The sequence below is a fragment of the Rissa tridactyla genome, chromosome 6 (genome assembly GCF_028500815.1).
Source record: "Rissa tridactyla isolate bRisTri1 chromosome 6, bRisTri1.patW.cur.20221130, whole genome shotgun sequence".
Classification (NCBI taxonomy): Eukaryota; Metazoa; Chordata; class Aves; order Charadriiformes; family Laridae; genus Rissa; species Rissa tridactyla.
Genome location: NC_071471.1, coordinates 32618524 through 32644398, shown reverse-complemented (window position 1 = coordinate 32644398; position 25875 = coordinate 32618524). Strand labels below are relative to the sequence as shown.

General features: G+C 49.4%; 2 protein-coding genes across 5 annotated transcripts in view; one reads left to right on the top strand and one right to left on the bottom strand.

Annotated features, from left to right (window-relative positions):
• Window positions 1–2310: 2310 nt before the first annotated feature.
• ZNF511 (zinc finger protein 511) lies at window positions 2311–10208 on the bottom strand. 2 transcript variants are annotated; one of them, XM_054205159.1, is made up of 7 exons: window positions 10006–10208; window positions 9681–9754; window positions 8052–8253; window positions 7780–7904; window positions 6192–6377; window positions 4652–4723; window positions 2311–3905 (listed from the first exon to the last, which is right to left on the bottom strand). In XM_054205159.1, exons 1-6 carry the CDS (start codon window positions 10174–10176, stop codon window positions 4654–4656), a joined length of 828 nt encoding a protein of 275 aa, XP_054061134.1. In that variant the 5' UTR covers window positions 10177–10208; the 3' UTR covers window positions 2311–3905; window positions 4652–4653. The 2 variants fall into 2 exon arrangements, with proteins under 2 accessions (XP_054061134.1, XP_054061135.1); XM_054205160.1 differs by lacking the exon at window positions 9681–9754 and having other exon boundaries at window positions 2311–4723.
• A 52-nt stretch (window positions 10209–10260) lies between these two features.
• TUBGCP2 (tubulin gamma complex associated protein 2) overlaps window positions 10261–25875 on the top strand; it is a 40594-nt gene continuing 24979 nt past the window's right edge. The window contains exons 1-6 of one of the 3 annotated variants that reach the window (XM_054205215.1): window positions 10261–10284; window positions 12028–12200; window positions 13712–13840; window positions 14150–14326; window positions 21070–21229; window positions 24149–24356. In XM_054205215.1, coding sequence (XP_054061190.1) covers window positions 12051–12200; window positions 13712–13840; window positions 14150–14326; window positions 21070–21229; window positions 24149–24356 — 824 coding nt within the window. In that variant the 5' untranslated portion in view covers window positions 10261–10284; window positions 12028–12050. Of the gene's footprint in view, window positions 10285–10340; window positions 11837–12027; window positions 12201–13711; window positions 13841–14149; window positions 14327–21069; window positions 21230–24148; window positions 24357–25875 lie in introns of those variants that run through there. The other 2 variants (XM_054205214.1, XM_054205213.1) reach the window with 2 other exon arrangements.

Genomic DNA, 25875 nt, shown 5'->3' with positions numbered 1-25875 from the left:
CCAGGGAGGCTGCAATTAGGATCTCATCAAGCAAACAGACTAATTGAGCCGCTTAACCTGCAAGCGGGCTGGATGGGTTTGGAACATTGGTGCCGCCGGCGGCAAAGGGAAACTAGCCAGGAATGCTCGGAGGGTTTGGGTGGTTTTAGGGGGAAGACAGCTGGGAGCCCCTTAGTTTTTGTGGGGGGTGCAAAGCAACAAGGGAAATTTATTCCCTACCCCCTCCCCCCTCCCGAAATGCTTTGCATTTTGCGGTGTTGCTTTGTCAGTGGTGGGGGCACCCGACAGCGCGGGGAGCACGTCCGCCTCTTACATTTCCTTGGCCAAATCCTGCTCTGCAGCCAGGTCCTTCCGCCCAGTGCCGCTGGGAGCCTGTGAGGGGAGAGGAGGCAGGTGCCAGGGGGGTGGCAGAGATCACGCGTGGGTCTCCCTGTGCCAGCCGCTGGCAGGGGGATGAGGCGGAGGCTGGGGGCTCACCTGGGTGCCCCCGGGTGCTGGCAGGAGGAGGGCAGTGCCCAGCAGGAGGGCAATGCTGCAGAGACGCACGGCCGCCGGGCTGGCAGAGAGATGGCCAGGGAGCCACGTTGGCAGGAGCTGTGTTGGCTGGTGCCTGCCTGCGCCCACAGCCCCTGCCTGCGCCCACAACCCCTGCCTGTCCCTGCCTGCACCCATGGCCCCTGCCTGTCCCTGCCTGCGCCCACAGCCCCTGCCTGGGCCCACAGCCCCTGCCTGTCCCTGCCTGCACCCATGGCCCCTGCCTGTCCCTGCCTGCGCCCACAGCCCCTGCCTGCGCCCACAGCCCCTGCCTGTCCCTGCCTGCGCCCACAGCCCCTGCCTGTGCCCACAGCTCCTTGCACCCACCCCTGCCCATGCTGCCTGCCCCCCGCTGGGTCCAGGCAGGGACCTACCGCTCCATGGCTGCCATCCGTGGGCTGCCCCAGCCTTTGCCCCGCACTTTGCCCGCTGGCGGGTGCGTCTCCTCCCAGGGCATCCTCTGGGGTGCTGGGTGGTGCCAGCTTGTGCTGACAGGGGGAAACAGGGCACAGGACTAACCCCCCCGAAGACGGCCTCCCAGACAGCCTTTGGGTGCTTTGGCTCGAAGGGGACCTTCCAAAATCATCGATCCGCTCATGGGAAGCCAAAGGCTCAGGTTTGCCCTCTGAAATCAAGCTGGGATGGGGCTGTTTGAAGCAGACGCGTGCCTGGGCTGAAGCCCTCCGCAGGGAGATGGACGGATTGCCCCTGCTCAAGAAGCTGCTGCCCGAGCATTCACCTGCCATTCATGGTGTTGCACAGGCACAGAGGCGCCCTTCCTCCTTCAGGCTCCTTGGCTTTCCGCAGCAGAGTCTCAGGTGTTGGATTTCACAAAATAATTAATTTAATTAGAAGGTACAGCAGCAAGGAGAGCCCAGGCTGGGTGCCTCCAAAGAGACAGACCCCCCCAACAAAGAAATCCCTGGGCAATTACACCCTTGTGATCTCTACACCCGCCCCTCGCGCCTCTTTTAGTCCAATGGGGATTTTTGGCCTGGGGTCTTCTAACCAACCCTAACAATTCTATGATTCCACGATTCTTTTCCTGTGTCCAGGCAGGCAGGATCTTATCTTGTCGATTTGCAGTTTCAGGCGAGGGTTGAAGCCTCCATAGCTTCTGGTTTACGCTTCTTGTGCACCTGCCCTTGTTGGTAGAACATGCAGAAGTGGAGTCCCGGACTTGAGAGAAACGCTCTTGCTCTGCAGGGGTCCTGGAGGGGGGAGTCCTCTTTAGACTTCCCTGCTGGCATGGGCGTGGACGTCTTGCTCCTGCCATGGTGTTGAGTGCTCCCCCAAGTCAGCTGCCGCCCTTCCCCTCACTTCTCCACCGTGTCCAGCGTGATGGGATCCATCTCTGTGGATGGGTTACACCCTGTTTCACCAAGGGCACCCCGTTTTCATGTGGGGACGGGTGAAGGCAAGCTCCCAGCAGCAGCTCTGCCATCCAGAGGCTGGAGGACCTCAACGGTGCTTTGCTTACAGCTGGGTGCGTGCTCAGGGACACGCTGGATGGGTTATAAAAGCTCCCTTTCCCAGCCATGGGCGCACTTGCTTGCAAACGCCCTGTGCGTGGTGTGTGCGCGCACAGCTGCCGTACACGCGTGTACAAGTGGCATGCACGCACGCGTGCCACCCCGAGTCCCGCTCTCTGCGTGCGTTTGCTTGCAGGTGTGCCTGTCCGTATGTCCAACCGGCCCGTTGTCCTTCTGACAGCTGCCGCTGTGTGACTCCACCTGCTACTGCCTGCACAAACAAGCAAGGGAAGGGCCGGAAAATTTCGCTTATGCCAAACCCCACAAGGAATAAAAAATTAAAAAAAAAAAAAAAAAAAAAGAAGTGCAATTCAAGTTTTGGCTTGAAATTTGAATTTTTGAAAGCTGCTAGCCAGCTGGGAAAGACTCGCCCACAGACTCTGGAAAAAGTTGGTAACACAGAAGGGAGCTAATCATGAGCCCTGAGGCTGTAAACACAATTTTTATTGATTGTTTAATAGCAAGGGCAGACACTCAGAGACATGGAATCTGGGAAAAAGGAAGGAAGTTTCCAGGTGGAAACTTCGGACCTAAACGTGTCAGGGAGAGCAGATTGGGCTGCTTCTGCCTGACCTTTGCACCAGCACATGCCAAAGCCTGCAGGCATCTCCGGCGATGTGTCGCCTGCCTCAAAATTCCAGTTATTCCAGTAGAGGCAAAAAAAAAGCCTTGTCAGGGGCTTCCAGTGTTGAGAGAGTGATTTTTGGGCATTGCTAGTCCCTGCTGATAGACATCCCCGGGCAGGCGTGGAGTGGGAGCACCAGGGTGGTGGCCACAAGGCGGTGACAGAGGCTGGTCTTGTACCATGGGGCTGCCTGCTCTCCTCTGGCAGCGATCCTGGCTGGAGAGTTTGCCTGCCAGAGACAGTTCTCTCCGGAGACCGAGGAGCAAGGATTAAGGCCGGGCAAGTCAGCTGAGTTTTAAACAGAGCAAAGCATTTTAAAACCCGCAGGGAAATCCCCTACGTCTCCATAAGCATCATTCCCTGCCCCTATTTGCAAGGATTTTTCAAAGCCCTTTTTATCCTTTATTCCTCCCAGAGAGGGGGAAGGGGAAAAAAAAAAAAAAGCAATTATAGATCCTAAGCTTCTTGGATAAACACCGTCCCAGCAACCTCTTCCTTTCCACTTTACAGTCAATTTTATAAACGTCGTGGTTCAAGGGGACCCTGAGACCTGGCAGCAGCATGCCGAGCCCGGCTGTGCTCGCAATCAATCTTTTCTCCTGGCAGGATAAGACTAAAAAGGAAGGGAAAGACAAGAGGGAAAAGAAGTTTCATCTCAACCTGATTTTTGGCGTATTTGGAGCCGGGGAAGGGTCACTCTTTACATCTGACTGCCTGGGCTTCAAAACAGCATTTAAATCCTCTACAAAGCAATTTTGTAAAAATTCCTTTTATTTATTCAGCTAGTTGGAAGTCACTTTATTCTAACTCCCCATGGAAATGAGCTGCAAGGCACCAGAATGCTTTTCCTGTCCTGGGCAAACCTTTTGTGGGGGTTTGAGATCAAGTGCCAGGGACGAGAGCAGACTTCGGCAAGATGGAGGAGGACAGAATTAAGGACCTGTGCTTTTTTTTCCTCTGTTTTTTTCTTTTAGTCAGTGGCACCAGCTTCTGAACAGTCAGCAGATTTTGTCTTCCAATTTCTTGAATCTATTTCTTCCCCCCAAAAGATAAAAAAGCAAAAAAAACCCCAATCCTGCGTAGCCTCAGCTCCAGCAGCTGATCTCCTCTCACCTCCACGTCGCAGTGCTCCACTGCAGCCTGAAACTTTCTGCGAGCAGCTGATGCGCAGTTCAACCTGCCCCGTGTCTGCCCGGGGCTGTACTCACCGGGAGCTTTTAAAAACAGCAAGAAAATGAAAGAATTCAATTAAAATAATTAAATCAATTGCTTTAATCTACACTGCGCTTCCTCTGGATTTTATTTTGGTTCTCCTTTGTGCAAGCAGGGCTGGCAGGGAAGCGTGACACCTTGCCCGAGGGCCAGCTGAGGAGGCTGGGGGGATGTAGAGCTTTCTGCAGGAAGAGGAAACACAGCATACTTTGCCCGGTGTCATTCCTGCTGCATCTTTGGGGGTGATGCCTTGCAAGTTTTTCACAAAGTGTATGCGATCCCCACAGCTGCCCGGAGTTTCAGAACAGCATTTGCAAGTTCAGGTGAGATGCGACCATCCATCTAGAATGCCACTGCTGCCCAGAGTGGTCCTGGCACTGATGAGGCACAAACGCTCACAGCACAGAGGCAGAGGAATGTATTCGTAGTTTGATTTCAGAGGGGATCAGAAAAGAGACTGTTGTGTCTTGGGAAGGATAAACGTAAGCACGGGTCAGCTCTGAAATGCTGCCAAAGTGAGGGTGGTACAGAGACACAGAGGGACTGTAGCAAAGCCCGTCCCAAGGTATTGATGTATCCCAAACAGCTGCCGCGCAATCCCTGTTTTCGCCCTTCTGCCTTCCCTGTACAGAGCAGGACCCTCCTACGCAGCTGCAAATATCCCAGCTCAGCCGCAGTGCCGTTGCAAACATTTATGGGTGACAGCAGCCAGCGGCCTTCTCATCGTGCACAAATCTGGTGCGCTGACCTTCAGACTTTCTTCCTTGGTCCTTTAAATCCTCGGGTGGCACCTTGTCCAAAGCAAATTGTGGATGGGATTCTGGAAAGTGAAAAGACAAGCTTTAGTACGCATTAATGCCCCATCTCTCGCAGGACCACCAGATGTGTAGCGTTTCAAGCTCCCAGAGTGGGAAGAGGAAGGCACTGGAGGAGCAGGACATCTAAATCAGCAGTGTAATTAAAAAAAAGGGAGAAATACTGGTCTGCTTTCCCATTTATCCTGCATATTTCATTGCTGTTCTGGAGGGCTCTCCTCTCTTTGCAATAGGGTGTAAGGTGTTACCAAATGCCACTGGGCAGTTGTAGTGGTTTTTTGCAGAAGCACACGCTTGTGATGAGCAGAAGAGCAGAAGCAGCAGTAAAAGCATGGCCTCTCGGCACCGAATTCTCCTTTTGACCTGCAGGATCACATTGAATTCAAGGGATGGTTTCTTTCTGGTTTATAAGCTGTTACGCTGGACAAAGCGGTGGAGTTTAAAATGTCACCTGCTTAGGGGCAGGTTTTTGTCAGGCAGACCATGACATACCAAAGCAGACCCAACTGGCTGCAGTCCACTGCGAGCGCTTTCAGACTCCACACCTCGTTAGAAAGCCCTGAAACAGTAACGGTCACCTCGTTTTACAGAGGTGGTGCGAAACACTGACACCAGCGAACCCAAGAGGGAGCTGAGGACAGAAGCGGGTTTTCCAGTGCGGTCGTGGGCTCACTGTTCTGCTTCCAGACTGCCAGCGTGTCACAGGTACAGGAAACTCAAAACCACAATAATGCCTTTGCTAACTAGAATAGTTCAGGCAAAAACATATGCTGAGAGATGATTAAAACAATGAAAAAAATTACACCAATCTGGGTACTGGAAGAGGGTGGTGTCCTTTTGATGGCTCCCTTGTATCTTGTACAGGTTTTACGGCACAAAGTGAGGGGGATTTCAAAAGTCAAGCCAGCATCAGGCAATTCAGTTTCAACTTTTTGTTAAGACTTTATGTAAAAAAAAAAAAACAACCACAAAACAAACCCAGAAAAAAACAGCAATGCTGCTCTGGCCTAATCTGCAAAACCTCGGATTCAAGGCAGGATGTTCACCTGCTTTATTTGTGACTTGTCCTGTGACTGCACGGGAGAGCACAGACAGCTACAGTGAAATGCACCAGCACAGCCCCATGTCAGCTCGGATGGGAAAGTGTTACAAAGCAGGAACAAAACCTGTTTCGAGCATTTTAGGGCAGAGCTTATACCTTCAGACCCACGCCATTCTGCAGTATCCTGGGAAGAGATCATGAGCGGGCAGACTAACAGAAACTTATTGACGTGGCTTTCGCAGCGTACGCACACCCTTCCTTACGCTTTCCTCTTTTAAAAACATCTTTAAAACATACGTGGAAATCCTACCTCTCTTATCTTCAACAGAGAACCACCCTGAGCCGTGCTGCCCTAGGCACTGCAAAATGCCATTAAGATGATACGGTCCCAGCCCCAGAAATTTTTGCCTGTGGAGGCCAACAGTACAGACCTGGATTTATAGTGTCGTTTCTCTGGCACCCCGAGGCCAGGGCTGGCTGCAGGATGAGGGATCTCCATGTTCTCACTGGGCCCTATTTCCATGGGGTCCACTGGGAATGGTTCCGATGTCTCCATACTCACATCCATTGGTACACCAACACCCTGCTTCACAGGAGAGCTCACGTGCTTGGGGCCACTGCAGAGAGAAAATTTTATGTCCTTCCTCAGCAGCGGCCAAATAAGCCCAGAGCAAAGGAAATTAAAAAGTATTTCATGACGAAAAAGGTCAAGTCCAACTTGAGTGAGTTACTGCATGGTGGCACAAAGATTTGGCTGTGCAAACCACTGGGAGCAGCCAAAAGGCTGATGGAGAGCTGCGTGACAGGCTTGTATGAGTTTCTACTTTAAGTATTCAGGGTTACAGAATCCCAGAATGTTAAGGGTTGGAAGGGACCTTTGAAGACCATCTAGTCCAACTCCCCGCCAAAGCAGGGTCATCCAGAGCAGGCTGCACAGGAACGCACCCAGGCGGGTTTTGAACATCTCTAGAGAAGGAGACTCCACCACCTCTCCAGGCAGCCTCTTCCAGTGCTCCATCACCCTCAAAGGAAAGAAGTTTTTCCTCATGTTCATATGGAATTCCCTGTGTTCCAGTTTGTGCCCCTTGTCCTGTCACCGGGCCCCATCCTCTTGACACCCACCCTTTAGACATTGATAAGCACTGATGAGATCCCCTCTCAGTCTTCTCTTCTCCAGGCTAAACAGCCCCAGGTCTCTCAGCCTTTCCTCATCAGAGAGATGCTCCAGTCCCCCGACCATCTTTGTAGCCTCCACTGGACACTCTCCAGCAGTTCCCTGTCCTTCTTGAACTGGGGAGCCCAGAACTGGACACAGCACTGCAGACGTGGCCTCAGCAGGGCAGAGCAGAGGGGGAGGGTAACCTCCCTCCGCCTGCTGGCCATGCTCTTTTTAATGCCCCCCAGGAGACCACTGGCCAAGTTCTTTTCTTCAGTCCATAAAGCACAACTCATTCAATGGGCTCAGAATGTACACACTGGGCTACCCACACAAGCTTTGAAAGACTCCACAGACCCAGCCCCCTGTCTCTTTGGGCACCTCCCACTCTGCCAGGAGAGAAATTTTCTCTCCATTCTATCACCCAGGTCTCTGTTACCATTCTATTAATCCCTGTGGTGAAAGATGTGCTTGAAATGAGCAGCCAGCTCAGAAAGTCATTCACCAAACTTACAAAGCCTCCCTCTGCTCTGCTTGGGCTTTTGGGGAACGGTAATGTTGCAAAGGGTTAGAAGGTAGGAAACATGCACAAGGTGATGCAGGGCTTTGCATTTACACTTGAGAAGGCACGAAGGGAACAGAGCCTGGAGCCACACAGGGAGAGAAATACAATGGGTTTCCACATTAAAATAAAGTAAAACATTGCCACAGAAAGACTTGCAAGTTGACTGTTCTTACAAGCAGCAGAAAACGTCCTTTCTGAGCCCCTGCTTCCTTACTCTGAAAGGGAGTGTGACAGCAGAGAAGCACAATATCACCTCTACAGGGGAAAAGCAGTTGTGCTACGGCAGTTCTGCAGTTACCTTTGCACTTTCTTCGGCCTATCAAACCGAAAGTCAGCAGGATAAAGGTGAACGGTGACCAAGTGATCCTTTCTGTCCTTGCTGCTCTTGAACTTCTCTGCACAGCCTTCTACCAAACACTTGTACTGAAAGGCAAGAGGAAAAAAAAAAAAAAGACATAATTGGAAAAAGCAAATGGTGTCAGCGGGGGGGACATGAGTGCCCTGCCCAAAGGGTGCCAGCGCACGCCGTGCACACCAATGACAAACAAAGGGCTGGGCAGGGCGACTCACCATGTTTTGCTTCTCGGCCATTATCTGGAAGAGCGAGTCGTGCCATTCCAAGATGTGAATATCCAAAAGATGCCCCGATGGAAAGGAGCGCTTGCAGAAGGAGCAGACGTTCCTGTGCAGCGTGTTGTAGTGGTGCTCGTAGCCCTCCAGTGTATCAAAGACCTGGCAGCACCCAGAGATGTGGCAACTGAATTCAGACACCCTATGGGGAAATTAGGACATCCACGACTCAAATTAAATTAGAACCTTAATTTAAGCTGCATCTCTCCCTCTAGATGACTTTATTTACTTGTGGCATTTTTTTGTGAATAATACTTAAATTAAAGGAAAGGTGCAATGGAATGAAGATTATGATGGTACTGGCAGCTGGAAACTCTTATTTGCCATTACGGCTTGAGCATCATATATATTATTGTCCTCTAAAGTGGTGCTTCGATTAAGAATGAACACCAAGCAGCAATGTGAGAAATAAGCTGTTTGACCTTTACACCTGTGGATTAAAACTTTGTGCCGATGCTGTTTAACAAGCATCTGTAGGATAACCTCACACAATCCTCAAAGTACTTCCGCAATTTCATATACGACAGCAGGTTTTAAAGCAAGATGAAGATTCTCCTGCAGGCTTCGCATTCGTAATTGGGGCTGTCTGTACCTGTCCCACTGTTCTGTTTGTGTAAATAATAACCTGCCACTTAAATCCTCTTGTTTAGCTACAATCCCAATGTTATAGATGCTTTGTATGCTTTTGGGGAACACTCAGTGAAATGATGTCACATCCAGCAAGCACAAGGAAGTCACTATTTAGACAGACAGCTGGCTGCAGCACAAAATACCAATTTTTGACCTTTTAAGCAGGACATTGAGGTTTGCAAACTATTTCACCTCATTTTCCTTTTCAAAATCATAGAATGGTTTGGGTTGGAATGGACCATAAAGATCATCTAGTTCCAACCCCCTGCCATGGGCAGGGACACCTCCCACTAGACCAGGCTGCTTAAAGCCCCGTCCAGCCTCGCCTTGAACACCTCCAGGGATGGGGCAGCCACAGCTTCTCTGGGCAACCTGTTCCACTGCCTCGCCACCCTCATAGTAAAGAATTTCTTCCTAATATCTAATCTAAATTTCCCCCCCTTCAGCTTAAAACTGTTACCCCTTCTCCTATCGCTCCACTCCCTGATCAAGTTTCCTGTAGCCCCTTTAGGTACTGGAAGGGGCTCTAAGGTCTCCCCGGAGCCTTCTCTTCTCCAGGCTGGAGAACCCCAACTCTCTCAGCCTGTCTTCATAGCAGAGATGCTCCAGCCCCGATGATGTTCATAGCTTCCTCTGGACCCACTCCAACAAGTCCACATCCTTCTTGTGCTGAGGACTCCCGACTGGAGTAGAGAGGCAGAATTAAAATGCTTTGCAATGCATCCGCACCTTCTCCCTTTTAACTTATTTCTCCTCCTTGGCCTCTAATGTCCATGGATGAGAGGAAAAGCACCCATCTAAGCCTTGCACCCACAGAATGTGAGCAAGGGGGGGTTCAGTGCTGCACACCAATGTGATGAGGAGAAGGATATATAAACTAAAAGGCATGCCTGCTGCCACTGCTGTGCTGGGGTAGCACGCAGGCCCTGCCTCACTTACTTGGGTCTCTCTGCCACCTCCGCGAGGCTGGTGAGGACACCCTGGAGGTAGAGGTGCCTGTGAATGTCTCCATCCTAGGAGAGGAGGAGAGAGAAAGGCCGTGGGCTGGCAGGCCGGCCTCCACAGAGCAAACCCTTCCCCTGCACGGAGACAGGCGGTGCTGGGAAAGGCCCTGAGGGAGCACGGCCGTTGCTTAGACGGGAGGGCGGCGGCCCAGGCCCGAGGTGGGCTTTGAGGGAGCACGGCCGTTATCTTTCCACACAGACCAAGCCCGCAGGCCCGGGCCGGAGAGGGCTCGCCCGGCGGGGGGATGGTAGGCCCTCACCTCCAGCAGCGGGTGATGGAGGCCGAGGCGGAGGCGACGGGGGGCGAAGGCGAAGGGGGAAGGGGAGGACGACGGGGCAGGCGCCGGGGGCGGGAGCGGTGGGGCGGGCCGCGGCGGGGCAGGCGGCCTTTCCCTGAGGCGGCTGTGCAGTCCGGCCGGCAGCGTGAGCATGGCGCAGCATTGCGCATGCGCGGCGATGCGCACTTCCGGGCGGTGGTGGGCACTTCCGGGAGGTGGTGGGCACTTCCGGGAGGTGGTGGGCACTTCCGGGGCGGGCAGGTAAGGGACGGGACGGGGTGGTGCCTGGAGCCGCCGCGGGGGTCGGGGAAGGTGCAGGGCTCCCGGGGGAGCTGTGGGCGGGAAACGGAGGGACCCGCCGCGGAGGTTCCGCGCTCCCAGCAGGGCTAATGCCGCAGCTGGTCACTGGGGGCCGTGTCCGCGTGAGCCGCCGGGGCATCGCCGCGGATGGGCATCCCCCGCCGCTCGGGGCCCGTCCTCGTGGACGCCCCGCCTGTTTCTGGGCTGTTCCCTTGGGGCCGGCCGGGGTTTCCAGGTTGTTGCTGGTGCAGATCCTCGCTGCTGGGGTTGGTGATATTTGATGTGTCCTTTGACAGACAAGAGGAACGGCTTTTGGCAACTCGCACATCCCACAGTAGGAATGAGGGGTTGGTGGGCCACAGGCTGCAGTGAGCGCTGATAGAGAACTTGATAGACTGGACCGGTGGGGTCACAGAAAGGAACCTTAAGGAACTGGGAAAAATGCAAATGCCCAGTCCTTGGGAACACCACAGCCCAAATGACAGCAGAGGCTGGGTGACAGCTGGCTGGAGCACACGTGTGAAGAAAGGCATCTATAGGTCCAGGGGAGCAGGGTGGATATGACAAGTGCTGTGCCCTTGTGCCAGCAAAGGCCAGTCCACTCCCTCGTTAGCAAGGACATAGCCAGCAGATAAAGCAAAGGGAACACCTCGTTCATGACACCACATCCAAAAGACTCTGGGCAGTCTTGGGGCTTCCTTATGAGAGAACATATAACAAACCGGAGCAAGCCTGGGGTCGCCCTGGTGATGGTGGGTGGAGGCCAGGGCAGGCAAGGAGAGGCTGGGGCAGTTGGACTTGCTCAGACGGAGATGAGGAGGTTAAGGGGGATTCAACAGCATCTCCCCCTGCCCAAAGAGTTACTGGAGGCACTGGGGCTAGACCCTGCTTAGAAGGGCACAGTGAGAGCCCCAGAGGCACTGGCACAAGCTGCAACATGGGAAATCCCAGCTGGATATTAGGAAGAGGAGTTTTCACGTGAGGATCATGGCCCTGGGTTGGGGGGGAGTAGCTGGATCTTTAGAGATATTTAAGCTTTGACCGGACAGTGCACCGCACAGCCTGCTCTGGTTTGACTCAGTTTTGGATGGACAGTTGGACTGAGACTTACAAAGATCCATTCTAGCCTAAGTGATTCAATGATTTTGGCAAACCAAAAGCGTGTCTGTATGCTTGATATCCTATGTCTGTACAGGGTGTCACATTAAACTCCATATTCGCATGATGCCTTAATCAGACTCTTACTTTGGCAGCCATCATTTAAGTAGCTTCGCAGAATTTGGTGCTTATCTGTTAATGAAATGGGTAGTAGAAGACTCCTAAACTTGGAAAAACTGCTTTTGAATAACATCAGAAGCAGCAGTGCAGGCAGGCTTCTGAAGCCAGCAGTTTCAGCTGTGTATGCAGTCTGTCAGTTCACGAACCACCACTTCCTATGACAACTCAGTAACTTTCCCACTGCCAGTGTGATTTTGAGATTGAAAAATTCTCTGCTGGCTCACCGAGGTTTAAGGTGAGCTTTGTACCAGTACAGTTAAATCGGGCACAAAACCGAGTATCTCTCTTTTGCTTGCTTCCTTCCCTTAATTTCTTTATTCCAGTCAAATATTTTAGCACGTAGTCAAGAAGTGTTGTTTGTGTGGGTATATTTTCATTTGCAGCAGTAAAATAATAGCTTACCGCCTTTGTTTCTGCATCCCCCAGAGCTTGTAGCCTCAGGTAGGAGTATGAGCGAGTTCCGCATTCACCACGATGTCAATGAGTTGCTCAGCCTGCTGCGCGTTCATGGCGGGGAAGGAGCCGAAGTCTACATCGATCTTCTGCAGAAGAATCGAACGCCTTATGTTACCACGACTGTCTCTGCGCACAGTGCAAAGGTAAGCGTTGACGTACTGTAATCACGGCTGACATGCGTTTCAGACCTTACAGGGGGGAGCAGCAGGACTCCTGAAGTGGCATGCTTCCTTTGCAGTCATAGATAGAGGTTCCGTCGGCTCTGAGAGCACAGTCCTCCCTAAGGAGAAATTCCAGGTAAACGTTCTTTAGCGTGATTTCTCTTGGCCAGTGACGTGAACTACCTTTTCCTTACTCTGCTCTTCTGCAAGATGACTTGACTTCTGTGGGTGTGGAGCTGGACACGTTTCGGGCGGTGGAATGACTCATTGGTAAAAAAAGGGGATAATCTCATCTGGAATCTCAATTTTGGGTATAAAGGAGAAAGATTATATCAGGAAAAAGGCAAAATCCTTGTATCTTGGAGAGAGTGGTGGAAGACCCTGAGAAGGATTTTTAGAACTGGTGTGAGGGGGAAGTTTAAAAAAGGAGCTTATTTTGTGCCTGTGGTGGTTGTTTCAAATTTTGATTAGAGGGGTTGTCCTCTGGAGGAATAAAACAAATGTAATGGTTTGAAATAGGATTATATGAACAATACCTGACTTTTTCTGAATGTCACCCAGGTATTGGGGATTAAAGCCTGACACTTTCATGACTGGGCATAATTCTGTGGCTATACTGCTTTTCATTGTCATTTTTAAAAGCAAGCCATCAGTCAAGCTATAAGTGCTAGAAAATTGCTAACTCTTTCTGAAAGTTTAGATCTTTGTAGCCTGAACTGCATGTTTTCACTAATTCTAGTCTTAAGCATCATTTATACTGACAGCTACAGGTCATAGACTTGTACAAGGATTTAAGTAGGAGGCACAGCTGGTGACCTGCAGTCCAGACCCTTGTTCACAGCAAGGCCAGCATCACAGCTACAGCAGACTGCTTAGCTGCGTTTTGAAGATCTCCAGAAGATTCTTCCATCTCTCTGGCTGTGTCCCAGGGTCACTTCTCTCTCCAGAAATAACTGTTTCCCTAGGGCCAGCTGGGATTTTCCATGTTGTGATACGCGGCGGTGCCTGTGGTGCTTTTGCTGTGCCCCTCGGAGCAGGGTCTGTAACCCTTTCAGGCAATGGGCAGCGCGCCCCACCATCTCTGTGGCTCAGTCCAGTTTGCTGATGTCTCTCTTGCTAATGGGGCCCCCAAAGTGGACCCAGTGTCCAGATGTGGCTTCATCAACGCCAAATCCCTTAATAAACCTGTTGATACAAAATTATATTGCTTCAGACTGAGCATGTGCCAATCGAGCCCTACTGCAGATCTTAACGCTTACCTTCACCTTTTCTCTCCTGCAGTCCCTTCTCCATCACCTGAAGTGCTAGGACCCCCACTTTCCTCCAGCAGTTGTTAGTAGGAGACCAATGCTGCAGCATTCAGTCCAAAACCCATTCCTGAAGTACTTCAATAGCAGCAGCAGCCTGCACGTTGTCTTTGCACAATGCTCCTCTTTTGAATGCTGTGATAATATTATATATTAGACATTTAATATTAATTTGGTGTTTTACAGGTAAAAATAGCAGAGTTTTCTCGAACTCCTGAAGATTTTTTAAAGAAGTATGATGAGCTGAAGTCTAAAAATACAAGACATCTAGATTCTTTAGTTTATCTACTATCAAAACTCACAGAAGACAAAGAGGTTTGTTTATCCTTTAGAACTGGATGTGTTATAAGTATTCAGCAGTAGCAACAATGCGATGATTTTAAGTACAGCATGCTTTCTTATGACAACGTTCAGCGAAATGCGTTGAAATCAACTGGTTGTAGCATCTACTTAATTGTTAAAGCACTACTGAGTATTACAATCCTTGATATAAACCACCAAGATGTGGGAAACTGGGAGACCCGCAGTCTCATTCGGCACGGCCATCTTATGGTCATATGTTTCTTGCTTTAGCGTGTGCTGATCAGCATTCACAAAATCTTTTCTTTCTTTCTGTATGGACAGACACTCCAGTATTTGCAACAAAATGCTAAAGAAAGGGCAGAACTTGCAGCAAATGCAGCAACCAGTGGCAGCACAAATTTTTCTATTCCCTCCTCTACTTCGAAGATATCTCTACAGGAGCTCGAGGAGCTACGCAAGCAGCTGGGCAGTGTCGCAGCCAACTCCAGTGTACAGCAGGTATTCTCTTTTCCCAGGCTTTGGGCGCAAAATCGTTCCCTTCTGCTCATGGGTATAGCTGTGCTCTTAACTTTATCATCCAGTGGAATTATAAATGTTCCTCTCTGTGCAGATAATTTAAATTATCTCTCAAAATGTTTTAGTCGGATTATATTAAATCTTTGTGCTGTTCTTAATAAAAGTGCCTTTTTTTCTCTTTAGGTCAGTTAAGGTGAGTCAAGTTTAGGCCATGACAGTTCTAACTGGTGTGGGCGTTAGTGGAATTTAATTTTCCCGTTTCAAACAACCGCTTTGAGCTGTGCTGATATTTCCTTTTCTGCCTGTGGCAGTGCTTGCTCAGGAGCTCAGCAGCCATCGTGGGGTGTCCCCGTCCACGCTAGGAGTACCGCTCTCTCAGATAATGCAAATACAATGCCTCACACAATCATTCCTCAAGTGGACACTTAGCTGCTTAGCTATTTGAGCTCCTGAAATAAATGCTGCAAAGTGACTGCAAAGACAAAAAGGAAGGAAAAAGGAAAAAAAAAAAACCTGCTGTAGAAGTAAACTGTATCATTACAAGACACAGGCTTAGAAAACAGTTAAGCAAGTGTCTGATTATCAGCAGGCTGGGACGTAGGAACTGCAAGAGGGTGATTATTACTTAAATCCAAATTTTTATGTCCTATTATCATTTGTATAAATAACTATACTGTGATGGGTTGACCTTGGCTAGCCACGCTATTACTCCCCCTGCTCAACAGGACAAAGAGGAGAAAAATAGGATAAAAAGCTTGTGGGTCAAGATAAGGGCTTTTGGCTGCGGAATGCACGGAAGCAACTGTATACGGACAGTTATTTGGACGGACGTGAAAGAGTGATAAGTGGGGAGAAGGGGAAGAAGAAAAGATGCTCAGAGGTCCGTAGCGAGTGAGCAACTGGACGATATCTGCAAATGCATCCATTTAAAATTTTGCAGCTTACCTTTGTCCCAGAGGTTCGTTTCTGTTCTGCCTTCTGATTAACGGTCAATAAAATCTAACGGGCAAAGCGTCCAGGGTCTGAATGTGACTGTTTCCGAGGATGCCCCCTGCTTGTAGATGCTTGGAAATAATACGCTGGGCATGTCTCAGTCTGCAGCCTCTGTTGTGGCAGTCCTGCGCCCTTGCTCGGTGCAAGTTGTATGTATATCTTGTTAGTGCACGGGGTCTGTCTGCATTTATGAGGCGTGTGCTTCACTCAACTCCTTGCTTTGTGGCACTGCTGGCCCTGTCTTGGCCACGTGGCAGGATTCGCTACCAACCTTTTCTGTTGAGCACTCTAGCTGTGGCTGTATATGGTTTATTGCCCATGCTGGCTTCTCAGCAGATGTGCGTTTACTCTTCAATCTGTGAATATCTTTCTGTGGCAGTGGCTGAGCAGAGCAAACACCTTCCAGGGAACTGTGAAGATTATGACAGTAGATCTGCTGCCAACTGGGGAGTTTGCTGTGATGGTCAGATCACTTCAAGCCATCGGTGGCTAGAGGAATGGACTCTCCATGTTCAGTGTTTTGGGACACCTGCAGGTTTTCTCAGCTTGAAGGGCTGTACGTGCATGTGATGATGGAGCGTTCAAGTCCTAAACAGAGAGTCCAACCCCCTCCCACTTTCAGGCAGTGATGAAACCAGCCTTGTTCCACATACCCTGTAAAATACATGTCTGCACAGACTGTTTGCCTGACTGATCCAAATCCTTCACAGGTGATCTGAGTCAAATGGTTGATTGAGATCATGAAGGGAAGATGAATTTCCACTAAGATAACTGATCTTTTTAATAGGATTCATGTGCAGACTTGCTAAAAGAGGAAAGGAAAGTAAGTGGTGTTCTCTGGGATGTTTAGTTCACAACCAAAGGAATTGAAATGGCAATGCAAGCCACATAGAAAGATTTGTGCCTCCCTGCTGCTCCATTTATACTTTCTTCAGACTTAAAGAGCTGAAACTCTGATAAAAGGCCCTAACAGGCAGGTGCTTGGGACCTTTGTGCCAGTTGGGCTGTATCAGCTCACGTAGTTGAAATTTCTTGACCCAGAGTTTCCACTAGAGCCACTTGCCAAGAGTACTGTCAAGTAGGCATAATAATTGCAATTGATTTATTTCTCCATCTCTCTTCTAGAAGCTGGGTTGTGCACTGGCATAAGCCCTGGAGTGATCCTTCATACTGTATTGATGGGCACAAGGGTCTCACTTGAGCAACTCTATTTGTAATCCTTGTGGTACAGTCTTCATTCACCAGAAGTGGAGGATAGCTGCCAGTGTTTCCATAGACTCGTTACAGCACTGGTGGGAGGAACCGCTGGGGTTCTCCAGTCCAGCCCCACTCTCACAGCAGAGATGTCACCTACACTAGATCAGGGCAGCTGTCGTTTTGTGCGTCTGAGTCCTGCAGCCTCCCGGGAGGGAAATACCCTGCCTCCCTGCTGCCACCCTGTGGCTGCTCCCCCTCTGCGGGCAGAAGTGTCTCTTCCTGCCTGATCTCAATATCCCAAGAGGCAGCTTGCGTCCATGGCCGCCTGAACCTCCTGCCGCTGCTGAGAGGAGCTTGACTTCACCCATCATCTTGGTACTTGTCCTTCCTGCTCTTAGCAGCCTGCAGGCTGCTCTTAGACCTTCTGTTGGCCAGACACAGCAAAGGCCAGCTACCTCCACCGCTCCTCCTTGGTCGTGTACTCTAGATCCGGTGTAGGCTCACTGTTGCCCGTCTTCCCTCACACCAGGGCTGTAGCGCAGGGAGCTCTTTGGTGCAGTCAGCATTCATTGAGCACCAAGATGAGCTCTTTCTCTACCTAGATGGATGTGGAAGATGCCAGATGCAGGTTCATCAGCATAAGGTGGCAAACTGCCACCTTATCCCATGGGCTTTTAAGTGCTAGGGTGACACCTGAGGGCCATGTTTTCAGTCCTGGGAGTTTTATCCAGGCTTTCATTGAGGCCTGTAATGACAATGACCTAAATTTTAAGTTACGGAGAGAAGGTTATTCATGTCCCTGAGACATGTGCTTTGTCACTGGTGCCACAAGTGCTGTGCCATCTGCTCTGTGATTACTTGTCACTGTTGGAGAGATCATACAGTGATCTTTCAGTGATTGGAGTTGCTGCTTGGATCAGTTTTGGCCCAGGAATTATTGAGGTAGTAAAACTTACGTGTTGCCTTTCAGGTAGTTATGTCCTTTATAGCCTAACTATGTCAACTTTTTGGAACTCTACCGGTTAACAAATTCACACTAGATGTGGTTGAACTCCAACAGAAGCTCCCTACCTCTTGTCATCCCGGAGAACCAGTCCCTCGATGAAGGAGGTTCTGCATTTGTTTCAGGGGTTCTGGCTGCTCCTTTTCATGATCACTCAAAGGAGCAGGCCTCAGTCCCTGTCTTTTTATTGGGGACAGATGCTGCTGCTCATGCCCTTATTCCAGGCACACCCCAGCCTATAGCCTGTGAGCTCACAGGGGCAGAGGTGCCAGCATGCTCCCTCACAGTGCCATGAGCTCATCTGATTTCAGGGACCTTCCACAGGCACTGGGAGCTATTGGGCTTATTCCTGTATAATATGGGAGTAGGGAATTTTACAATATATATTTTCCAGGGCCAAGAAGGAAAAGAGACTACTAGATGGATAAGGAATTGGCTGGATGGCTGCATTCAGAGAGTTGCAGTCAGTGGTTCAATGTCCAAATGGGAACCAGTAACGAGTGGTGTCCCTCAAGGGTCCATATTGGGACTAATACTATTTCATATCTTCATCCATGACATACCTAGTGGGATCGAGTGCACCCTCATCAAGTTTGCAAATGACACCAAGCTGAGTGGTGCAGTTGATATGCTGGAGGGACAGGTTGCCATCTAGAGGGACCTGGACAGGCTGGAAGAGTGGGCCCATATGAACCTCATGAAGTTCAGCAAGGCCAAGTGCAAAGTCCTGCACCTGGATTGGGGCAGTGCTCGCTATTGGTATAGTCTAGGGGATGAAGGGATGGAGAACAGCCCTGTGAAGAAGGACTTGGGGGTACTGGTGGAAAAAAAAAAAATAATTGGATATGAGCTGGCAATGTGTGCTTGCATCCTGGAAAGCCGTGTGTATCCTGGTCTGCATCACAAGCGTGGCCAGCAGGTTGAGGGAAGTGATTCTCCCCCTCTGCTCTGGTGAGACACCACCTGGAGTTCTGCGTCCATCTGTGAGGTCCGCAGTGCAAGAAAGACATGGACCTGTTGGAGCAGGTCCAGAGGCTGCGAAAATGATCCGAGGCCTTGAACACCTCTCCTATGGAGAAAGGCTGAGAGAGTTAGATTTTTTTCAGCCTGGAGAAGATTAGGCTCTGAGGAGACCTTACTGTGGCCTTTCGATATATAAAGGGGGCTTATAAGAGGGAGTAAGACTTCTTACTAGAGCAAGGGGCAACGAGTCCCAAGTACACAATGACAGGACCAGAGGAAATGGTCTGAAGTTGTGGCAGGGGAGGTTTAGATTAGATATGAGGAAGAATGACTTTACTGAAAGAGTGGTCAGGCACTGGAACAGCCTGCCCAGGGAGGTGGTAGAGTCGCCATCCCTAGAGGTGTTTAAGAAATGTCTAGATGTGGCGCTTCAGGGCATGCTCTAGTGGCAAAGATTGTAGGTTGTTTGGTTGGACTCGATGATCTTAAGGGTCCTTTCCAACCATGAAGATTCTGTGATTCTGTGGTTTTAAACAGAAAGAGGGTAGGTTTAGATGGGGTGCTCGATCCCTGGCAGTATTCAAGGTCAGGTTGGACAGGGCTTTGAGCAATCTGATGCAGTAAAAGATGTCCATGCCCAGGACAGGGAATTTGATCTGGATGATCTTTAAAGGTCCCTTCCAACCCAAACCATTCTATGAGTCTACGATCTGGTTTAATTTTGGCAGTTGGAGACAGGAATTACTTCGCGTCTCTGATTTTCCAAGGTCATATATTCCATCTCACTCAACTGTCTCTATTTTATAGTCCTGTCTTCCATCCGCATGTGCTGTTGAGATTTTACCTGGCTCTGTTAGGTTGTATGGTCTCCCATACTTAGCACAATGCCTCAGAAGCTTTTGGACTTGGATACTTTCTTAGTCTGCTCTGTCAGAAGTATTCATGGTTCATGGAGATGCTGTGATGGTGAGGTCCATGGTTTGTGGAGCTTTTCTTCCAGCTCATTCCTTCCTGACATTTGGGAAGATGTAATGATGGCTGTCCTTTTCCTAAGCAGAAACTTGTTCATACAGCTGCCGTGCACAGGGAGATCTTCCATTCCAGGTCCAGATACAGAAAGTGCACATGATGTTTTCATCTTTTAGCCAGTGTCTGCGTGTCCAGATTGTGATGGACAAGTAAACTACTATATACGCTACTTCAATGGAGAAGTATTTTCTCACTGTATGGATTTAAGATTTATGGGGGAGTTCAGGTTGCTGACCAAGGTGAAGGACTCAGTCCTACATGGGGATCTGCAATTTTATGTGGAGTTTAGTCATCCTTTGAATTGCTGGCAGCTTACTTGATACTTCGTCCCTCTCCATACCCTACTATGAGAGTCCTGTTTCTGTTAGGGGAGCAGAGGAGGTTGAGGTCCTTCTAGCAGATCACATATACAGTATAAGTAGGAATGCAATGTTGCTTTGGGGTGCCTCTGACCTCAGGATGTTGTACTGGCGTTATGTCAGCGGTGAACCTGCAGGAAACATGCCCAGAACTGGTGCTGCTGGGAGGAGTGGCCCCACAGCTGATGCTTGTTTGAAGGATTACAAGACCCAGCACTGGGCAGCTCTGAGAACGTGAAAGATGGCCGGGGCCAATCACAGTATGCATCCACTACCTCTCAGTGTAAAAGCGCCATTCTTTAAGATGCAAAACTCACATGTATGTTTGCTTCCTTCTAAAATTCCTCTCTCTTCTGACACCTCCTATAAGAGGAAAGCAAAATGTCCCCTTGTGTGTCCCATTTCAAATATGCAGCTCTGTGGAGCTTAAGAAATGGTGTTCATAAGCGTGTCCCCCGTGTTTGTGTCTTGGGACTCTGAGTGTTCATGTAGGTTGTACAGCTCACATGTCTCTCCAGCTGATAATTAGTCTTGCACTCCATTTTATTTTAGTGCCAGAGACCCAGAGCCAGGGGTGGAAAGTTTTGTTGGTCTTTAAGAGCTCACTTCCTTCACTGATTCCTATTCAGTGTAAAAAAACTCTGTCATTTTCCAGCTATCTGTGGGTGGATTATCTGGACTGCATTTGGCACGCAGCTACTCAGTGGGCACTATGCAGAAACGGAGTTCAGAGGTGTTTGTTAGCCTATCTGCAGGCGCCCCTTGAATAAGATGTTACTGCTTACTGCTTCTGGAAGGAGTGTGCTGCCTTTCACATGGTGCGCTTTGCAAACTAGTAAGCTGCCTGGTGGTTGTGCATGTCCCCATTCTGCTCCTCCATGCGTGCCTTAGCACCCAGGCCAGTGGGGAGGGGTGCAGAAGGGCGTTATTTGATGTACCCGCCAATAAAAAACGATAAAAAGGCCAACTGTATAAAAAAAATCACCTCTGCGGCACTAAGGCCAGTAGAGTGTGTGGTATTGTGAGACCAAATACTACACTGTGATACTGAAACATCAGCTATTCTACTTTCTGTTCTCAAGTTACCGGTTTACAGTCAATTTCTGCTTAAAATTCATAATTTCTTCGATGTCTGAAGATCTCTCTTTTGTCTTCTTTCTTTCACTTTCTTTTTCCAACAGCCTTTTGAGCTTACACGAAAAATCCTCCGAGATAAGCAGAACAAGAAGAATTCTGGTCAGCCCATTCCAGTATTTCCATCCTGGGTATATGAGAGACCTGCTCTTATTGGCGATTTCTTAATTGGCACCAGTTTAAGCACTGACACAACAGTACCTATAGGTATGTGATATGCAGGGAAAATTACATTAACATTTTATGTTTTGTACTTGTTCAAAAATACTGTTCAGATTTCATCACACTCAGGATGAAAGCAAAACTTGGCTTCTTGGACTCTGCAGCTGAAGAGCAGGGTTTGGAAAAAAAAAAAAACCAAACCCCAAATTTACTTTGTTCACAGTGTTTCTCCTGTGCTGAATTCCAGCCCCACTGTTGATCCATGGGGTCTAATCTGTTTTGAGTTTCGCAGTCCTTTTTCTGTCTTGAGTCACAGCCTTCATAAAATCCTACTGTAGGAGTATCACATCTGTTTTCTCAGCTGAATTCTCTCTGCACCTGACGATGGAGTATTCATCAGTCCACCCCACTCAGTATCCTCTCCGGTAAGACTATAGCAACCTTCCTGATTTGCTGTGTCTCTCCTCACCAGAGCAGCAGGGAATTAATCTCTCCCCGTTGTATTCTAGCTTTAGGCTGACCTAAGTCTAGTTTCTTATTCATAAATTAGATTTAAGAACTTTTTTTGGAAGAGAACAGCTGAGTTAGAGACGCATGTTTCCATTCCCCAGAACTATGGAGGCTCCTACAAGAAACCCGTAACTTCTTCCCAATGTGGATTTAGCCTGCGTCTGAGGGGAGACATGAAAACAGTAGGCTGCTTCTTGGAGGTGCCCTTAAATAGCTTCTCCACTAGTGCATTTCTGCCAGGCCTTTTGGGATGTGCCGTGAGGGTATGTTCCTAGTAAGCTCACAACCATTTGTTCTCTCACATACAGTCCTACATACGGAGATGGATTGTTGCCTTGTGTCATGAGATAAGCTTTGTTGTAGTTAGTGTTGTAGGCACTCTGTTCTTTGATCTTCTGATGCACTTGATTATATTTCAGCAGCTGGTTTGTAGTTGACTGCACCATTTGAGACCCTACAGTTTACAGTTCACCTGCAACTTTTGCTGGGCTAGTATTTCTTTGTGTCTGTATTTTAACTGTTTTCTGATATTTGAATATTTCAGTGGAGGGGAGGTAGGGGGAGCTGTTGACAAGATTGGAGCTCCTCAGGTCCTGTAAGACCTGATGAAATCCATCCACGGGTCCTGAGGTTGCTGGCAGATGAAGTCACCAAGTCGCAAGTGGCAGTCTGGTGAAGTTCCCGCTGAATGGAAAAGGGGAAACATAACCCCCATTTTCAAAAAGGGAAAAAAGGAAGACCCAGGGAACTACAGGCCAGTCAGTCTCACCGCTGTGCCTGGCAAGATCATGGAGCAGATCCTCCTGGAGTCTCTGCTAAGGCATGTGGAAAATAAGGAGGTGATTGGTGACAGCCAACATGGCTTCACCAAGGGCAAATCGTGCCTGACAAATTTGGTGGCCTTCTATGATGCTGCCACAGCATTGGTAGATAAGGGGAGAGCAACCGACGTCATCTACCTGGACTTATGCAAAGCATTTGACACTGTCCCGCATGACATCCTGGTCTCCAAATTGGAAAGGCATGGATTTGATGGATGGACCAGTGGGTGGATAAGGAACTGGCTGGATGGCCGCACTCAAAGGGTTGCGGTCAACAGCTCAGTGTCCACATGGAAACTGGTGACGAGTGGCATTCCTCAGGGGTCAGTACTGGGACCAGTGCTGTTTAACATCTTTGTCAGAAACATGGACAGTGGGATTGAGTGCACCCTCAGCAAGTTTGACAATGACACCAAGTTGTGTGGCACGGTCGACACGCTGGAGGGAAGGGATGCCATCCAGAGAGACCTTGACAGGCTGGAGAGGTGGGCCTGTGCGAACCTCATGAAGTTCAACCAGGCCAAGTGCAAGGTCCTGCACCTGGGGTCACAGCAATCCCAGGCACAAATAAAGGTTGGGTGGAGAATGGCTTGAGAGCAGCCCTGAGGAGAAGGACTTGGGGGTGCTGGTGGACGAGAAGCTCAACGTGAGCAGGCAATGTGCGCTTGCAGCCCAGAAGGCCAGTCGCATCCTGGGCTGCATCAAAAGAAGCATGGCCAGCAGGCCGAGGGAGGTGATTCTGCCCCTCTACTCTGCTCTGTTGAGACCCCACCTGGACTCCTGCATCCAGCTCTGGAGTCCTCAGCACAAGGACATGGACCTGTTGGAGCAGGTCCAGCGGAGGGCCATGAAGATGCTCCGAGGGCTGGAGCCCCTCTGCTGCGAGGACAGGCTGAGAGAGTTGGGGTTGTTCAGCCTGGAGAAGAGAAGGCTCCGGGGAGACCTTAGAGCCCCTTCCAGTACCTAAAGGGGCTACAAGAAAGGTGGGGAGGGACTCTTTCTCAGGGAGTGGAGCAATAGGACGAGGGGTAACGGTTTTAAACTGAAAGAGGGGAAATTTAGATTAGATATTAGGAAGAAACTCTTCACTATGAGGGTGGTGAGGCACTGGAACAGGTTGCCCGGAGAAGCTGTGGATGCCCCATCCCCAGAGGTGTTCAAGGCCAGGTTGGATGGGGCTTTGAGCAACCTGGTCTAGTGGGAGGTGTCCCTGCCCAGGGCAGGGGGGTTGGAACTAGATGATCTTTAAGGTCCCTTCCAACTGGAACCATTCTATGATTCTATAACTGACCCCCTTTTGCTGGAAGGATTAGCAGCACAAGCTGTGGGTGATGTTCTCTTGGCCACAGATGTCGGATGTGAAGCCCTGTCTACTTGGTTTGCTTTGGGTATAAATGAGCAAAGGATTCTGTTTTCTTGGAAAGCAAGGTAGATGATTTTGGAGTTGACCCTAACTCGGTTTTATTTCTCTATATCTTGATTCAGCGTTGTGTGGTCTTCCTTTGTTCTCTTTGAATGGTACTGTCTTCTGTCCAAGCTTCAGGTACTAGATTGAAATTATATGAAGGGACACTCAGGTAGTACTATGGCATGTTCTGATTGTGGTGGTTTTTTGTCTTCTCTTTGGAAACAGGTACCTTGCCATTAGCCTCCCAAGAATCCATGATTGTGGAGGACTTGCTGTACGTTCTGATCGGTGTGGATGGAAGATACATCACAGCACAGCCTCTTGTAGGCAGGCAGAACCGAGCATTTTCAGTTGATCCAAACTTGGACTTGTCCATCAAAGAGCTGGTGACCAGGATTCTTCCTGTAGCAGCAAGTTACTCTGCTGTCACCAGGTACCAAGCTGACTTGTGTCAGAGGAGGATGTTCTCCCTTCAGCATCAGACTGCAGAATAAGAGAATCTGTCATTGTGCACATGATAACTTCCAAGCTTAATTTAAACCTATGGGGTTATAAAATAAGAATGACAATTTTTTTAAATTGGTTTTAGCTACATTTCCTTTTGCTGGGTTTCTCCTCTCTGCTGCCAGTTCACTTTTTCATTCACCTCACCTTCGCTTTGTCCAAACTTGGTCTTGGTAAATTCAGGCAAAGGGCAAATAAGATATGTCTGCTTGTTCTGGCTTGTGTCCTCCCATTCTGCTCTGAATGTCTCCATGTTTACTGCTTTTTGCTCTCCTCTGGGCATCGAGGACTGAGACAATCTTCGTGTGCTTCTGAGCAGAAGAGCCTACTGCTGCCTAATTTCTGGTAGCTACCTTAAGTAATTGTTAAAAGGTCTTTAATATAAAGTACATCTCACTAACAGCAGATGTTTGCTACGTGGATGTCTGCGTTTGATTCAAAGTCCCTAAAAGATCAGCAAAGAGAAAGAAGCATTTTTAGGATGTGATTCATCCCATCTCCTTTACATGTCTCCTTACAGACTTGTGTTCAGAAGCATCTGTTTCTCTCCACTAACATGTATGGAGCCATCTAAATCTGTTCAGATGAATCCCTGCTGTGGCATGCGGTGTCAGAAGCTAGCAGCAGTGCTTTCCCCACATTGCACATTGCTTCCTTTTGAGATCTCCCAGCTCAAGGGAGGTGATTCTACCCCTCTATTCCGCTCTGGTGAGACCCTACCTGGAGTACTACCTCCAGCTCTGGAGTCCTCAGCACAAGAAGAACACGGACCTGTTGGAGCGGGTCCAGCAGAGGGCCATGAAGATGCTCCGAGGGCTGGAGCCCCTCTGCTATGAGGACAGGCTGAGAGAGTTGGGGTTGTTCAGCCTGGAGAAGAGAAGGCTCTGGGGAGACCTTAGAGCCTCTTCCAGTACCTAAAGAGGGCCTACAGGAAAGGTGGGGAGGAACTCTTTCTCAGGGAGTGGAGCAATAGAACGAGGGGTAATGGTTTTAAACTGAAAGAGGGGAGATTTGGATTAGATATTAGGAAGAAACTCTTCACTATGAGGGTGGTGAGGCACTGGAGCAGGTTGCCCAGGGAAGTTGTGAATGTCCCATCCCTGGAAGTGTTCAAGACCAGGTTGAATGAGGCTTTGCGCAGTCTGGTCTGGTGGGAGGTGTCGCTCCCCCATGGCAGGTAGGTTGGAACTAGGTGATCTTTAAGGTCCCTTCCAACCTGAACCATTCTGTGATTCTTTTTCCTGTCCTCTAATCTGTTGCTTACGCAAATAAAATTGCCTCGAAAATCCTGGCTCTCACTTTTTCCATAGTGCTTTTGCAGATAATTCTGGTTCCCCTGCAATTTGAGAGGGAATGTCTTCCCACAGCTTTCCGTACTAGGAAATATGGTGTTGGGAAATAAGCAGGGGACACAGAGCAAATGTGGAACCTGAAACTCCAGCTGAAGG

Excerpts from the sequence above, each read along its gene's own strand:
- ZNF511 (XM_054205159.1), bottom strand. The coding sequence starts at position 10,176 with ATGCTCACGCTGCCGGCCGGACTGCACAGCCGCCTCAGGGAAAGGCCG. Across the intron at positions 9,755-10,005 it reads TCCATCACCCGCTGCTGGAG|GATGGAGACATTCACAGGCA; the intron begins GTGAGGGCCTAC and ends CTCCTCTCCTAG. Across the intron at positions 7,905-8,051 it reads TGGCCGAGAAGCAAAACATG|TACAAGTGTTTGGTAGAAGG; the intron begins GTGAGTCGCCCT and ends CTTGCCTTTCAG.